Source organism: Carassius carassius, chromosome 31 (genome assembly GCF_963082965.1).
Source record: "Carassius carassius chromosome 31, fCarCar2.1, whole genome shotgun sequence".
In the NCBI taxonomy this organism is placed as follows: domain Eukaryota; kingdom Metazoa; phylum Chordata; class Actinopteri; order Cypriniformes; family Cyprinidae; genus Carassius; species Carassius carassius.
Genome location: NC_081785.1, coordinates 10,789,514 through 10,807,374, shown reverse-complemented (window position 1 = coordinate 10,807,374; position 17,861 = coordinate 10,789,514). Strand labels below are relative to the sequence as shown.

Genomic DNA, 17,861 nt, shown 5'->3' with positions numbered 1-17,861 from the left:
GACCAAACTAGCAGCTTATAAAATCTCGACAAAACATCAACCCTGCGCAAGAATGTAGAGGTAAGCTAAATAATTGCATCGTTGCATTGGTGGTTAAAATGAAGCTTTGACATTTTAGCAAGAGGTTTTGCACAAATTAGCCAAAAAGACAGTGGTGAGGAGTGTGCTATTTTTGTTTTAATGATGTGCGCGCGCATTTATAGTGCGTTCTTTCACTGTGTGATTCAGTCTCCTAAAATGCATTTAGAATGATCACAAAATTGAAGATATAGGGGCAGAAAATTCACATATTTATATAATTTCATATATTAAATCAAAATCACTCAAAGAATGCCATCGTTTCCTCCAAAAATCATCATGAATATATACATACATATATATAACAGTTCAGTAAACAAGTTAATTAAGAGACTTGCGTTTTAGACACCATATTGCCTTTTTAGCTCTATTTCTACAACAGAAAATAATTCCAAACACAGCCACCAAAGCACAGTTTTGCGTCTCTGAGCAACGTGACAGTGTTTCGTTCCTGAATGAATCAACCGTTTAAATGATTCGGTTCAGTCGCAATGACTCACTTATTAACAGTGACTTGCTGACACATACTGGCCATTTTAATTTCACATTTAAAGTATCTTTTGATTTTTTAAAATAATTAATTTCTTATCATTTCAAATGAGTATTCAACATTTTATGTCTTGTATATCAAAACATTATTCATGCATTGGTAACTGCAGGTTAAATGCATTCTTGTCCTGCACTAAACAGTGTAATACATCTAAATGCCACTTCCAATGAATCTTCTGCATTTCCTCTGCATTAAAAGATGAGTTTGTTGATACTGATTTGCCTGGTAACAGCCCAAATGTTTTATTATTCTAAATAACTGATTCCTTTGATTAAAAACAACTAGTTTGAGATTAATATACCTATACTCAGTTCCTGGAGGGCCATAGCCCTGCAGAGTTTAGTTCTAACCCTGCTCCAGCACACATATCATGTAGTTTTCAAATAAACCTAAATGATTAGATTAGCTGGATCAGGTGTGTTTAATTAGGGTTAAATCTAAACTGTGCAGGACTGTGGCCCTCCAGGAACTGAGTTTGACACCCTTGGCCTGTCCCATTTTGACTCCCTCCAACTGTTAAAATGTAACTAAGTAATTTTTACTCTGAGTAAAGTTTAAATGAGCTACTTTTTACTTTTACTTGAGTAGATTTTTAGACTGGTACTTTTACCTGTACTTAAGTAAAATTTCATTAATGTAATGGTACTTTTACCTGAGTAGAATATTTTTGTACTCTTTCCACCTCTGCGTATCGGCTACATGGATCTTATGTGAAAACTGTACATTTATGCCATTTTGCTTTTATTTGGTAAATTGGCCTTGACTCTGCTGTGTAAACACACCAGATGCAACAGTTTGGAGCATCCAGGAGTTTTGTGTATTGTAAATATCTTTTAAAACACATCACAGTCTGTTAAGTCAAGGTTCTTGGTCTGATTAATTCCTATCATTATTTAATTAGTCTCACCATATGTGAGAGATTCTTCTACATTAATATCATATGAGCTGTAGATCCAGGGCGTTTTCATGCATTCTAGAAATCTCCAGTCAATCACATCATTTATTTTCACAGATTTGGTGAAAAAATAAGCAAGAATGACCAATGTAATGTGTTACAGTGACATCAGATGTAGAAAAATATATCCATCAGCTGTGATGGCAACAGATGGCATCTCATTTATATGAGAGAAAGAATACGAGAGCAGTGGAAGAAAGCGAGGAAGGGCTGTAATTTTCCTCCCCAGCTGCAGAAGAGGAGTGAAGGCCACGGGAAAGGAAAGCAGGGTCTTAATTATGGAGGACAGAAGGGTTTTACTCTATTAGTTCAAGATCTCGCACAGTGACACCAGTATTATCTTCTCCTGGAAATTTCAAGTTTAATCTGTCTTAATCTGACTGCTGTTAAATCTCAAATATTTTAATAGTCCACATATGCCAGACACATTTTTATAAGATGATTTGTAATAAAAGTAACAAGGTTGTCCGAGCCTGCAGATTTGCTTTATTCAACATCAAGAAGATCAGGCCGATTCTTTCAGAACATGCTGCACAACTCCTTGTTCAAGCTCTTGTTCTGTCCAGGCTGGACTATTGCAATGCCCTCTTGGCAGGTCTTCCAGCCAGTTCTATCAAACCTTTACAATTAATCCAGAACGTGGCATCAAAGATTAATTTATAATTAGCCCAAAAGAATACACCTCTGTTTATCAATTTGCACTGGCTACCAATAGCTGCTCTCATAAAATTCAAGGCATTGATGTTTGCCTACAAAACCACTGGCTCTACACCTATTTACCTAAATGTATTACTTCAGACTTATGTGTCCTCTAGAAGCTTGCATTCTGCAAGTGAACGACGCTTGATTGTGCCATCCCAAAGAAGCACAAAGTCACTTTTATGGACTTTTAAATTAAATGTTCCCTCCTGGTGGAATGACCTCCCCAACTCAATCCGAGCAGCTGAGTCCTTAGCCATCTTCAAGAATCGGCTTAAAACACATCTCTTCCATCTTTATTTGACCCTCTAACTTTAAACTCACTATTCTAATTCTAATCTTAAAAAAAAATCGAACTACCTTTCTAATCTATTTGTATTCTATTTTCTTTTCATTTATTCTGCAATTGTGTGTGTGTGTGTGTGTGTGTGTATAATATATATATATATATATATATATATATATATATATATATATATATATATATATATATATATATATATATAAGACCTCTAACACTAGCTTGCTCTATTCTTGTTCTATTCTATCGGTTTTCTTTTTATTTATTATATTATTGAAAAGCCCTTACTACGTGAACTGTGTTAAGCTAACTGAGACTTGTTATAGCACTTGTTATATCATTGCTTTTTTTTTAATTGATTCCACTGTCCTCATTTGTAAGTCACTTTGGGTAAAAGCGTCTGCTAAATGCATGAATGTAAATGTAAGGTTGCGAATTTATGTCAATCTAGAGGATGGTTAAATTATGGCTGTACTTGGCTCAGTACAACCATAACATGGTTAATGAATGGAAATGGTCATGAATGTCATGAATATTTGTATTTGAGTATTTTTATGTGAGATAATTTAGAGTCCTTCAAAGGTCCTTATTTCTCAAAAATTTCTCAGTGTCTCCTTCAGCTAATTTCTCCTTGGTCTAAAATAAATGTTTCATTTGTTGGTTACAATATGACATAACTGCTCAAGCATTTTCCCAGTGATGAATCTATACAAAGTGATCAGAGACCGATTTGGCATTGCTTTGAAAATTAAATGGCTTAGAATCAATCAGATATCCAAGCATAAATACACTTACTACTGAGCGGTTACCTTAAAATATCTGACTCTAAATATAATTATGGCTCATGTTATATATCAACAATAATTTTCTTGTCATCTGTTGTACTTCTGAACCCTGCTAAGTTTAGTGTCTGAATAATGGACTGAGGTTATTGTACTCGCTGCTTGTTTGTCAGATGACTCAACATAAACAGAGAGAGAGAGAGACAAACAGTTAGACAGAAATCCACTATGACGCTGAATATTTAATGGCATCCCACATAAGGTGTGACCGCAGTATCACAAAAACAGGAGATGATCGGTACAGTATTAGTCTGAGGAGTACAGTATCTTCATGTTCTGATCTGTTATCCTAATGACCTGATCACACTCTTGAATATCGTACTTGATGTTCCTCATCCTCAAATCAGTTTAATTTGACCTACAAAATGATGGTCATTTACTTGGATTTCATGCCAGTTCAGTGCACAGCCTCATTGAACCGTCACTCTCTCTCCATCTGTTGAAACAAAGACAGAGGGAGATGTTAAAGTCTCAGTGTAATAGTGTGATGAAACTGCTTTCAGGATATTCCATCTGTTCTGTTCAAAGCTCCACATGAATCATGGAGTCACAAACATTTGTTAAAATGCCTTCAAGGGAAAGCGCACACACACACACACACACACACACCTCTGCAAGTAATGACATTTGACTCTAATCATTTTCACCAGGGCTGAGAGATAAACAGGTCGCCATGCTCCAGTCCTAAACACTTCTGGATGAAACTACATCAAAGCAGAGAGCAGAAAATAAAACATTTTAAGGTAAACTTACAAATATTAAATGCCACACACATATCCAGATGCCAGCAGAGCACAAACAAGCTAATTCTGTGTGCAACAGTTTGATATAGTTTTATGAAGGTAAACATAAGGGTAAAAACAAAAAAGCACACACTTTTAAGATCCAGTTAGAAAAACACCAATACTTGCCAAAACAACAGCTGATCAGCCACAAACATCTCTACAACACAAGCCCAACACACAATCTAACGGCCTCAGTGCACATTGCAATGCCAATGAATAATAAAAACCTAAATAAACACCAAAACATCCCAACACACAGTTAAAGAAGCTGAACAAACAAAACAACATCCCCAACACACCATGCCCTCTAAAGCAGGTGAAGGTCTGTCCTGTGACTGTGAGTAGATGAGATCGTCAAATGAGAACAACAGTTAGAAGACAGAGCAGATATTGCTGGCTCCACCAGAGGGCGCTAGATCGGTGGACTCATTGGCTCACAACAGTGTGAGAGACAAAATTGTCAAAAGGTTTGTTGATTTGATGGACCATACAGTGATCCCTTCCTGCAGTTGTCAAAAATTCCCTTGCATAAATTGCTGTTTTTGGACATTATCAAAATAATGACATCACAAATGCTGTGAGCAATTTGTTTCACAAAGAACATGAAATTAAACAGCTTAGATGTTAAGCTGAACTCAATATGAACCCAATACAAGACGCCCACACAGTGAACAGGGTCCTCTAGTACCACTGTTAGAGAGTCAGAACAGCAGGAAAACTCTGGAATGTGCTAAATGGATTTCCTGAGAACTTCCCCAGAGCATTAGTACCAATTAAACCGCCCCCTAATGAGGGATTTAAGCCTGCATCCCAGCAGGAAAGAGAGCAAGAGAACGGGAGTGATGGGGGCTGAGAGTCATGACTAACACTGTAAAGATTCTTCAGGTAAAGTTCAATGCTTTCAACAGCCATCTCTGAGTCCTAATATGCTGGGGGGGGGGGGGGGGTCTTCTTTTTTGGGCAGGTTAATATATGTTTTGAGATAGCTTGCAGATACATGAGCCTGTGTTGTTTGTGCCCCGGGCCTTATATATTGGAGGTAAAATAGGGTGCAATAATTTGGATATGCATATGCATATTTTGCAATAAAATGTAAAATATATTGTTTCTTTATACAACCCGAATTCCGAAAAAGTTGGGACGTTTTTTAAATTTTAATAAAATGAAAACTAAAAGACTTTCAAATCACATGAGCCAATATTTTATTCACAATAGAACATAGATAACATAGCAAATGTTTAAACTGAGAAAGTTTACAATTTTATGCACAAAATGAGCTCATTTCAATTTTGATTTCTGCTACAGGTCTCAAAATAGTTGGGACGGGGCATGTTTACCATGGTGTAGCATCTCCTTTTCTTTTCAAAACAGTTTGAAGACGTCTGGGCATTGAGGCTATGAGTTGCTGGAGTTTTGCTGTTGGAATTTGGTCCCATTCTTGCCTTATATAGATTTCCAGCTGCTGAAGAGTTCGTGGTCGTCTTTGACGTATTTTTCGTTTAATGATGCGCCAAATGTTCTCTATAGGTGAAAGATCTGGACTGCAGGCAGGCCAGGTTAGCACCCGGACTCTTCTACGACGAAGCCATGCTGTTGTTATAGCTGCAGTATGTGGTTTTGCATTGTCCTGCTGAAATAAACAAGGCCTTCCCTGAAATAGACGTTGTTTGGAGGGAAGCATATGTTGCTCTAAAACCTTTATATACCTTTCAGCATTCACAGAGCCTTCCAAAACATGCAAGCTGCCCATACCGTATGCACTTATGCACCCCCATACCATCAGAGATGCTGGCTTTTGAACTGAACGCTGATAACATGCTGGAAGGTCTCCCTCCTCTTTAGCCCGGAGGACACGGCGTCCGTGATTTCCAACAAGAATGTCAAATTTGGACTCGTCTGACCATAAAACACTATTCCACTTTGAAATAGTCCATTTTAAATGAGCCTTGGCCCACAGGACACGACGGCGCTTCTGGACCATGTTCACATATGGCTTCCTTTTTGCATGATAGAGCTTTAGTTGGCATCTGCTGATGGCACGGCGGATTGTGTTTACCAACAGTGGTTTCTGAAAGTATTCCTGGGCCCATTTAGTAATGTCATTGACACAATCATGCCGTTGAGTGATGCAGTGTCGTCTGAGAGCCCGAAGACCACGGGCATCCAATAAAGGTCTCCGGCCTTGTCCCTTACGCACAGAGATTTCTCCAGTTTCTCTGAATCTTTTGATGATGTTATGCACTGTAGATGATGAGATTTGCAAAGCCTTTGCAATTTGACGTTGAGGAACATTGTTTTTAAAGTTTTCCACAATTTTTTTACGCAGTCTTTCACAGATTGTAGAGCCTCTGCCCATCTTTACTTCTGAGAGACTCTGCTTCTCTAAGACAAAGCTTTTATAGCTAATCATGTTACAGACCTGATATCAATTAACTTAATTAATCACTAGATGTTCTCCCAGCTGAATCTTTTCAAAACTGCTTGCTTTTTTAGCCATTTGTTGCCCCCGTGCCAACTTTTTTGAGACCTGTAGCAGGCATTAAATTTTAAATGAGCTAATTAAGTGGATAAAAGTGTAAAATTTCTCAGTTTAAACATTTGCTACGTTATCTATGTTCTATTGTGAATAAAATATTGGCTCATGTGATTTGAAATTCCTTTAGTTTTCATTTTATTAAAATTTAAAAAACGTCCCAACTTTTCCGGAATTCGGGTTGTATAATCAACATCTTTAAATGAATAGTTTAATATTTACACATTGTTTTTAATTTATGTCTTTCACAATGCTTTATGTGATTGTAATTATTTCCCTCAACAGAGCTATTATGTACACAGTATTCTACCTTTGTCTTTAATGTCAGATTTTCAAATCCTTTTTATTTATTTATCTATTTTTGCATCAACTCAAAGTTTTTAAATTGTTCATAATTTACCTCAAGTCTCTAAGCTGTTACCTCAGTAGCTCAACTTTAATAGTAAAAATGAATCCATGATCTGCTGTTCCTGGAAGTGCATATTATGTTTATCTCTCAACTGTTTTGTCATTAGTATCATCAAAGCACCTTAATGAAGCACCTTATTTTCTGTTCAGTGCATTGAGTCAGGGAGTGAAGAATGATATTTCCTCCCATCTGGGGAGCGTGAGCGGTTCTCTGACGCACAATGAACCCCTAAGACCGCTCTGCTTGTTCAGGCCATCGCTAATGAGACTGGAGCTAAAAACAGCATGCTGTGTCTCTACCAGAGGGACATCCTTTCTGTCACACACATATGTTCTTGGCAGAGGCTTATTCACAAACTTGCATCCATGCACATATGCAACAGCTTAGAACAACCTGTGCAGTTCGGGTTGCTTTTAACCCACATGTGCACTTTGCGATCTCCCAGGAGCGGTTTAGTGTATTTTGACTTGTTAATACATTTATTTGTACATGTTGTACATGTTCACATGTCACTTCTCCAAAATCATTATTTATCTGAATTAAATGTATCGGTTACGGTTGACACAGCAGTTATTGGAAAACTTTATGCAGTCCTAATGCATGCTGAACCAATGCCATAACAGTGTTAATCAGGTTTGAACTGTTGGTCTGGACTGTCTAGCTTCAGAGCAGATGCACTGCAACACAATTATATGTTGCAGCTTAGCAGAGTTTTAGGTTTTGTATTACTTTACATGCTTGTGAAATTTCTGATTTGGTAAGTCAGTTTGCATTTGAAGCCTGGTTTACAGTTCACATTTCATAGGAGGATGCCATGTGCTGTGAGTTTTCTAGAATGTACATAGACATGTAAATATTTCAAATGTTTTGCATCTATTTCATCACTGCTACAATAAAGAAGAAGGTAGCACTGTGAACTGCACATGTGAGTATATTATGGAAGTGAGTGGGTGACTCTGAGCACAATTACATAATGATTATGACTACTGCTTGAAATTTTTTGTTGCATTTTCAGTCTGATTTTTGATTTTCTTATTTATTCAGAACAAAGCACAGCTGTCAGCTCGAATGGAAAAACTGACTCACGAAACAGTCTGTGATTTTATAGCAGATTGGAAAATATATATCAGATGATGAAGTGTCATTTAGAATAAACTGCTTAAACAAACAAAGCTGACTTTTTTGCAATTAATATTTTATTTCATACACATTTTTTTTTATTCTGTATTAATGTAGGTCCATATGGTGAAAATTTAGAGAACAAAATGAAAATTTGCTTTGCTCACCCCTTTCTTTATATGATTTGTTTGAGCGGCTGGACAGTTTATGCACATGCTTAAGTCAAATAAGTGTTGTGTTCTCATAGGGACATGGGATTATAGAAACCCTAAAAGGCCATGGATTATTATAGTTTTCTTGTTTTCTCATGATCACGACTTACTGTAAGTTGTTTTTCGTTATCATGACTTGATTTTCTCGGGATCTCGACATAACAAAGTTTTTTCTTGACATGTCCGACCCATAATCTGACAGCACAGCAGTACTACCGTAGATTAATAAAATAAAACAAGTTTCTGAAAAAATAAAGCAGTAGTTATGACATCAAATCAAAAAAGTTGCGATAACGAGAAAACTACTTTTTATATAGGTCTTAGCATATGGTTTAAATTCAACCTGCATTATGTTAAAATCCCAAATCCAACCTCTTCTATTCGCTCTGCGCTAGAAAAGCAAAAGTACCCATTGTGAAATGATGCCAGTATCTCTCACTCTGATACACTGAAAGAGGGCAGATAAATGTGACACTTTCAGTAGGCACTTGATGAAACCATCCAAAGATCAGATCAGCTTGAAGCTTCACGGCAAGCTTTGATCTTCTGGAGCTGTTTTGTTGTTTTCAAATCTTGATCACGAACAATAAAAATCTTGAAGCCAGTAATTCATGATAACATGCCAAGAAAAATCACCTAGTTTGTTTTCACCCTCTTCGTCTGTCTCTCCTTCTTCCTCAGATGCATGGGTGGAGGCAGATGGCTGTTTTCAAGAATGAAAGGAGGTTTAATCATGCAGCTGACTACAAAGGGTGTAAAAGTCAAATTTTCACTTATGTGTTTATTAAAGGCAAGAAAAAAAAACAGTATCAAGCTCAAAATACTGTCCAATAAATCAAAGACCTGTGAAACTGGGACATATAGTATGTTTTCCAAATACTGTCTGGGACTGCTGACGTCGCTTAATATAACACACACCTCCACATCAAACACATATCTGCTAACAAAACATTAGGAATGCTTTGAAAGCAAAAGTGTTTATCGTTTCTATTTTGTTCACAAGACAAACCCATCTTGAGACTGTTGATATCTCCTAATGTAACACACACCTCCGCGTCGAACACATATCAGCTGAAACACACTTGGAAAGCTTTGAAAGACAAAGAGTGTTTATCATTCTATTTAGAGCAGAAAACTAACCTCTTTATTATCATGTCTAGTGATGCATCATGAGAAACAAATACATCACATTTGTGCTTGGCAACAATTCTCCACCAACTGACAAACAACATGTTTGCACTGATTGTGTACTGTGTTTTTGATCCACCAGTGTCTACAAGGCCATTCACAGTCAGAGATATAGATAAAACACGTAGGATTCAAGCATACAAGGATTAAACCTTGTACAGCTGTAAGGATGCAGGACTGACAAGTGTGTTTTGTGTGAATGTTAGCAGAGAAAATTGCTTGTGCGGGTTACTGTAAATTTACAGTGTATGGAAAAACAAAGATTACTTCGGGGTAAAAAAAAAGTATGAGATCACTAGTGAGATTGCTTCTGTAAAAATGCTTTAATAATTAATTAATTTTAAAAAACAGTAATAATTTTTTAAATGTATTAAGTATAATAAAATTATATTTAAATAAAATTAATATTAAAAATCAAATAAAAATTGTAAAATATTAATTGGTTTGTTTTCAACTTGCTTTAATGACATTTGCGCTCAAGTTCAAAGTCCCAGTGTTCTCCAGCTTGATTTGAGATGATCCAAAGAACATCTACAGACCTGACTGTCTGTACAAAGGAGTTTACTGTGTCAAGGAAATATACTGATTTGAATAGAGAGACCTAGAAATATTGAAAATCTTGAAATCACGAAATCTTCTGTTTATTAACAGATTCAAATGGGATTTTAAATAAGACTTAAGAACCCTCTGTATATGCAAACATTATATTTTCAAACCCTTTTACTCTTCAGCAGAAATCTTTTTGTAATTTCACAGACCATGAAAAATTAATCACTGTGTATGATGCAAGTCTTTGAAAAAAGAGAAACTGTGAAAAGAAAACAGATGAGAAGAGCACCATGGGAAAGTATAAAACTGACTTAATTTTTTTGAGGCCTAATGGTCTCAACTGGTCCAGCGAAACTCTTCCATTGACGACATGTTGCAGCGTGCAACCATAAAAGAGCCTTTCTGAACTGTTCAAAAGTGCAAAATGTATTATTGAAGACTAATACATTTTTTATACAGAAGGCGCCTAGGAATTTTTTCTGTCTTTTATTCTGGGCCCATTACATTACTTACATAGGCCTCTGTGCCACTACTGCCACATTTAAATGCATAAAAGAAGCATGCCAGAATTCAGACCCCGTTTTGTTGTTAAGGAAATTTTTTATTGGTTTGTATTCTTAGAGTCAAGCTCCAATTTAAACCATGGAGACTCTGTACTTCAGGTATGTCTTAATGTTGAATCACAAGCTCATTGTGGGTGAAAATGACTCCATTGGTAACATGAGACTACTTCAGTCAAAAACTACTCATCTGACACTGAAGACAGGTTAGACATTAAGAACTCTGGTCTTAAAACAGATCATAAATGTGTTTCTGGTGACTGAAGTAAAGAAAAAAAGATGCTTTATTTGTTGTTCTCCTCATGAACTGTTCAGTCTTGAGCTTGAAGCTTGTCTAACAACTTACAACATTACAAAACCTGAAATTAATTTAATCTGACCAGTAGGTTATATTAAAATGTAAACATGTTTCAGCATTTAGATTTAGCAGCCGGGATAAAATTTCCGGGTTAAACAAAAAACAAACGATCTGTTCAACTTTTGAGCAACAGGCTAAATTAGTGTCAATGTCACACAGAGGTCAATATTTATAGTCTCAAACAATGCCACTGTGTCACTGGACTCTATTAAACAAAACCTCCACAGACATCTAAAATCCTTTCCGATCCAAAATAGACAGAATCTGCTTTCCAGAGGTGAGGTGTAATAAAGTAGGCCAAGGACTGCCACAGAAAATAGACTGAACACTGAAACTGGCCTGGATCAAATCAGGTCTTTGAGAAAAAATTGAAAAATGAGGTTAACTACAATCTTCGAAGTCACGGGCATCCCTGGAGAGTAACGCGAGGCCCCACGGGCACTGATAAATGCAGGAGATTCAGCAGTAGAGGTGGAGCGATCTCATTATTTTACCTGACAGGACACCAAACTCAAAGGCTTGCTGGCATATTGATCAGTGTCAGTGTCACTGAAGAGAAAGTTTGTCTTAACAGGAAATGTATTGTTTTGTGGTATCCTGTGGTATCCTATGGCATCGAGACTCGAGAAATTATTAAAAGTTCATTATAACCTTAAAAATGGCTGACTATACACCTCGTCTGTGAGCAATACCATAAATAATAACTATTTAAAAAATAAAACTGAAAATGTATTACCATGAACTGCAGAACTACAAATTCAGTATTATGGTCCGTCTAATATTTCTGGTTAAGTTTTTCCTAAAGCACATGCTAAATGGTTCAATAAAAATGCAAAAGAAGCATTGAAAGTTTTTGTACTTATAAATATATGTATTATATTTTAATGCAGTTCTAAAATATTCCTTTCTTCAGTGTCGCATGATTCTTCAAATTTCTAGAAGAAATTTTAAAAAATTGCTGATTTGGTGCACAATCAATGTTGCAAACAGCTGTTCTTTTCGTGGAAAACATGATAAACTTTAACAGTGATCCTTTAATTAATATAAAGGTCTTAATAACAGGATTTATTTGAAATATTTCGTCACATTATATATATATAGTCATTATTAATCCATTTAATGTGTATTTGCTGAATACGAGTATTGAACGGTAGTATATGCTTTATTTTATTTTAGACTGTAGAGAATACCGCCTCCATGTGGCTGATGATCGTCATTACATTGAACAAAATACAGGAGGATTTTTTTATGCTTTCAAACCATTTATTTCCTGTCTGACGCATAAACAGTCAATATAATTGCCTTATTTGACAACAAGCAAGCACACAAGTTTCTGTCTCCTAAAGGAAACCATTGCACTGCAAGACTGACCTGAATCAACTCAAACTTGCAGTTTACTATGGTTAAAACTATAAATGAAACCCAGCTGTCAGAATGAAAGAGCAGCACACAAACATTTTACCCGTTACTGACAGGTACAGGAACATACGTTAGTATATTCAGCGCATGATATATAACGTTTTATATTACAGCTCTATTCACTCATTAGCATTGATAGTAACAAGTCTTGTTGAGAATATAACTCTTATTATAAAGACATTTGTACTGTAAACTAGCAAAACTTATTTTAGGTAGTCATTGCTTTTAACGATGTTGTGAGAGTAACTATAAGTGATACTAAAAGCATTTCACTGCACTGGAGTATTGTGGAGTTTGAGAAGAAATGTTTTGGATTAAAAATACCAAAAGCTTCCAATGCAATGTGTCAGACAGACGAAACAAACTGCTGCAGGCATGTCTAAACAAAAATGTAAAAAAAAAAAAAAAAATGGATTTTGGACTTTGATTCCCACTTTAGTGAGTAATCATGGCACAAAAGCAGCGTATGCATTAAAATAGCTTTTTGTTACAGTTTGCAAAAGGAAAAAAGCATCCTTCATCATCATATAAAACATGAGGCGTCCTGAAAACTGGCTTACAGTCACACCCAACACCACATCACACACATGCTATTCAGATTTTACAGAAACATTAATAACCTGCCTGACACAAGCAAAAACCAAAAAAAGTTATTTTCCAATGTGCTTCCTGAAGATAAACCACACACATTATGAATTCAAACTTATGTTACACTATTTGCTGAACCACATCAGTTTTCTGGCACAATATACACTTCAAAATTCTGTAGGGTAGAAGGGAACATCACAGAGCGCTAATTACAAGTGAATGCAATCTAAAGTCTTCAGTGCACATGCACAAAAACCATTTAAATAGAAGAACTTCTTTTTGCTTAGTTTCTAAACAGAGGCAAATGCATGTCAGTATTTGAACATCAGATCACGCATTAAAACAGCTTCAAGTATTACAGGGTTTGTATGAGGGAACGTGTAAGGCAAGAGAAAGACTTCTACAGTTCCAAACTATACACATCTACAAGACGACAAACTGGAACTGGGCTCCTCCAGGAATCTTCTAATATGGTGTGAAATGCACTTTTTGTTGATAAACGGTCCTACTGAAATTAACAAAAGGATGATGTTGAAACAGGAAGTAGTGCTTGGATTTCACAAAATCTATGATGGAACAACAAAGGCTCAGTGATCACTGATCCAGGATATGCTTATGGACCCTTATGTGCACACACAGACTTTACAAACTTGGCCGCTCAGTGCAAGTTGGAGTGTGTATGTGTGTGTACTAATGAGAACTGCTTCTTTTTTTTTCCATTCATGTCACAACAGCGCAGCATTGTGGGATAGCTGAGGAACGTAGAAGATCTCCACTAAGTTTATTCAGAGGCTTTATGGGGTTTTCATGGCAATGTGCCACAGGCACAGGCCTATTGACCCAGTGGGAAAAATAAGATAAGACTTAAGTACATAAAAATTCACAGCCATGTTTTATTGTCTTGGTTCTGTATGTCAATCTCCAGCTTTAAACCAAAGAGAAAAAGCACTCCATGCAGTTTAGCCTTACATGGAGAGTCTGCTGCCAGGGTTCAGACGATTGATTATTTCCTCATACCGATGTCATCATCCTTCAGAATGAATTTCTTCCTCAATGCTTCAGATATAAGAGAGGCAGAATTTTCTTCCCTTAGTGAGATGCAACCACGGTTATATCTAAATAAGATACAAAAAAACATTATTTACTATATTTATTAATAATAACAAACAACAATAGGTATTTATATGCTGTGACTATTTATTAGAACAGTAATTATTAGTAGTATCAGTGTATCATCATAAATTTAATACAATAACATTAGTTACTATATTAATTCATAATAATAATAATAATAATATGAATCAACTGATCATTAATAAGAGTATAAAAAAAAGATAATGTCACTATTCCTTCGTAATAATTATTGTTATTACCATAAATGTAACACTCAAAACACAATAACATTTACTATATTAATCATTATCAACCAATCAAAAATAATAGGCATTAACACACCATTACCAACAATATCTGTTATTATTCTTATATAATAAAAAAAATAATAATAAACATTAATATAATATATAATAATATGATAACTATTGATTTATAATAACAACTATTACAATCGGTATTAATTATTATATGTGTCAATAGTAATAATATTAGTATAGAAATATATCTGATCAGTTATTATTAATCACCCAAAACAACAACATCATTAAATATATTAATAAAGAATATTAATAATAACAACAACAACAACAAAAAGCATATATTAATATATCATTACTATTTACTTAATTACTTTTTATATTATTTATGGGTGCGCCGATCACGATCGGCCGATCGTTAATGCGCATCTCGTCAGTAAAGCCGGTTCTCTAATCAGCGGTAAATTCCCTCGTGTGTGATTTCACATAGAGCAGCTGCTACTACACAGAGCCGTTGTTAACTGAGAAGATGCGCAAATCCACGTTCATTTTCAGCGTTTATTTGCGCATCTTCTCAGTTAACAACGGCTCTGTGTAGTAACAGCTGCTTTATGTGAAATCACACACCTGAGGGAATTTACCGCTGATTAGAGAACCGGCTTTACTGACGAGATGCGCATTAACGATCGGCCGATCATGATCGGCGCACCCCTAATATTAGTAGCAGTAGTAATATAATATAAATAAAATTTCCCCTCATATACACTGTACTATGAAAAGGCCTTTACAGAAGAATGAACTTAAAAAAAAAACTATTTTAAACAACTGCACAAAAACTGCACTCACCTTTCCTTGCTCATCTTCATTCGGTTCATGTCTTTCAGGATGTCCATAACATCAGCAAAGCTTGTGGATTTTGAAAGAGACAAAGTGTCCTCCTCTGGCTCTCGGAAGTCCATCGTAGGGCGATCGAGATCAAAAGTTGCAGATGCAATCATGGAAACAGGTGGCACAGGATCAGGCACTAGCTCGGACACCTCCTCCTCTTCATCCTCTTCCTCTTCTTCCTCCTCCTCTGTGACATCACTGATCACAAAGGAGGCTGAAGGGGCTGGCTGGTAAGCAGCTGCCTCAAAGTGAGCCATGGAGAAGCCCACACTAGTGTCGTCAGGGGACAGCAGGTCAGGGGTTATGGGATTCGAATCTGAAACATTTTAAACATTTTTATGAGGGACTACAAGACAAAACCTTTACAAGCAAATACATCAAATTGACTACATTTCCGGTGCCACTTGAGCCAAATTCCAATTTATTATTAACTTACCTTTGTCAGAGGTTTGTTTTGTAAATGACAGATAATTAAATGAGCTTTAGTCAACTACTAAACCTGATTCTGAAGCAACAATCTTGGCGATTTGGGCTCGGAGTCGACTTAGCTCATCTTGTAAAGCTGTAGTGCGGTTTAAAGCGGTTACTCCTGGTTTCCTCAGACCCTCGACTCGCCTGCCTTCTCGCCTGAAGTTTGGCACAGACGAGTTCCTGTGCATAACCAGCATTGGAGTTGGCCTCCACTCATGCCTCAGGGGACGCGTGTCACTCCTGACAAATAGCAGGACAGCATTGGTTTAAAATTTATTTTCATCTGAGGACCCAACACTTTTCAATTCTGCTCTATATCTTACATAACGCCATTTTTAAAAACCTGTCAAACACAAAATCAGAGGAAACTAAATGCACCAGCACAACAAACCACTTACCTGACTCTGGCATAGGTCTCCTCCTCATCATCTGCAATCCAGGCAATATCTGCTAATGTAGGCACCAAAGGACCGTCCATAGAACGCATTGGTGGAAGGCCTGGGAGTTCCTGGAGAACACATATACGCTATTCTGTCATTTTTTTGTTATAGAAAGTGTTTGCTCAGTCTGACTTTTTGGGAAATCTTAGGAGGATTAGTTTACAACATCTGGGTGCATGAAAGTATGTGTGCGTTTATATGGGGACTTCCCCATATAAACGCACACATACATTCATGCACCCACCGTGGCCTAATGGTTAGAGTTTGACTCCTAATCCTAAAGTTGTGGGTTTGAGTCTCAGGCTGGCAATACCATGACTGAGGTGACCTTGAGCAAGGCACCGAACCCCCGACTGCTCCCCAGGCGCTGCAGCATAAATGGCTGCCCACTGCTCCGGGTGTGTGTTGACAGTGTGTGTGTGTGAGCTGCTGTGTGTGTGCACTTTGGATGGGTTAAATGCAGAACACAAATTATAGGTATGGGTCACCATACTTGGCTGTATGTCATGTCACGTCACTTCATTTCACTTATATGAACAATTTTTTATTCCCATACCTGAAAACAAGCCCTGGGACAAGGTTTAAGAGGCAGCGTCGAGCCGATTCGTCTCACCACACTACGAGTGGATCCATGTGGTTTATTTTGCCATATAGGGATTACCTCCTGAAGAACAAGCAAACAAAATTTATAGTCTAAAAATATATAAACATTGAGAGAACATGAATAAAATAGCTGTTTAGATGTTCATCTACTCACGGCTTCTGTTTCCATTTTGCTGAGAGTGAAGAAAGAAAGCACCACACCTTGGATTGTATAGTAGTGTTTTGATTATTATTATTATTAATATTATTATTACAGGACACTTAACATGTTCATCTGGGAAGAGAGTTCCTTTTGCCTTGGAAAAAAAAGAGAAACATAAAGATATGATGTGCAAAACGTTAATGTTTGTCAAGGAATCATGTATGGCATTACAGAGAACAGTTAATGATGTTTTTGCAGTTACTGCATACTTAGTGCTTTTGTTATACAGTTTGGAAATCAAATAAATAAAGATGCCTTAAGCACAGCGTAAATTTTGTTTAATGACGCTCAACCGCTATATTATTATTATATAATTTATCTATTTACGTTATCAAAACTTTAAATCAAAAAGTAAATATTCAGATAGAGTAACTTAATACAATTATATAAGAATAAACAAGAAAATGGGCAAGTAAATGAACAGGAGATTATGGTAGATATGGTATTAAAAAAAGCATTGCGAACTGGGAAAATAAATACAATCAAACCTATCATGTACGCAAGGTAAACAAACCAAAGGCGCCCTGTGACCCTAATTCCTATTTTTAGCATATTAGCTAACAAACGTTCTAATAATGTGCATCTGCTATTTATGCATTTGGAAGAAATATAAGCCATACCGTGCGTGGTCAGATTAGATCAATTTATTTTCTGCACTAGTGCAGATTTCTCTGGTTTACTGTGTTGTGAATCGTCCGGGCTTCCTTTCTCCCCGTTCAGTTGATGTTAGCTGAATAGC

The 17,861-nt window shown here is 36.5% G+C and overlaps 1 protein-coding gene and 1 long non-coding RNA gene across 3 annotated transcripts; both read right to left on the bottom strand.

Annotated features, from left to right (window-relative positions):
- Positions 1-3,587: 3,587 nt before the first annotated feature.
- LOC132112065 (uncharacterized) lies at positions 3,588-4,545 on the bottom strand. Its single transcript, XR_009424878.1, has 2 exons — positions 4,510-4,545; positions 3,588-4,129 (listed from the first exon to the last, which is right to left on the bottom strand). It is a non-coding gene; the product is annotated as an uncharacterized LOC132112065 (long non-coding RNA).
- Positions 4,546-12,379: 7,834 nt separating this feature from the next.
- On the bottom strand, positions 12,380-17,241 carry LOC132111530 (mitochondrial fission regulator 1-like). 2 transcript variants are annotated; one of them, XM_059518907.1, is made up of 7 exons: positions 17,075-17,240; positions 16,874-16,981; positions 16,276-16,385; positions 15,906-16,117; positions 15,365-15,722; positions 14,115-14,260; positions 12,380-13,977 (listed from the first exon to the last, which is right to left on the bottom strand). In XM_059518907.1, exons 1-6 carry the CDS (start codon positions 17,087-17,089, stop codon positions 14,149-14,151), a joined length of 915 nt encoding a protein of 304 aa, XP_059374890.1. In that variant the 5' UTR covers positions 17,090-17,240; the 3' UTR covers positions 12,380-13,977; positions 14,115-14,148. The 2 variants fall into 2 exon arrangements, with proteins under 2 accessions (XP_059374890.1, XP_059374891.1); XM_059518908.1 differs by having other exon boundaries at positions 12,380-14,260; positions 17,075-17,241.
- Positions 17,242-17,861: the final 620 nt, after the last annotated feature.

Coding starts and splice junctions, on each gene's coding strand:
- LOC132111530 (XM_059518908.1), bottom strand. Junction 16,386..16,873: donor GTCCCAGGGCTTGTTTTCAG/GTATGGGAATAA, acceptor TGTGTTCTCCAG/GAACTCCCAGGCCTTCCACC. Junction 16,118..16,275: donor GAGACCTATGCCAGAGTCAG/GTAAGTGGTTTG, acceptor GCTATTTGTCAG/GAGTGACACGCGTCCCCTGA.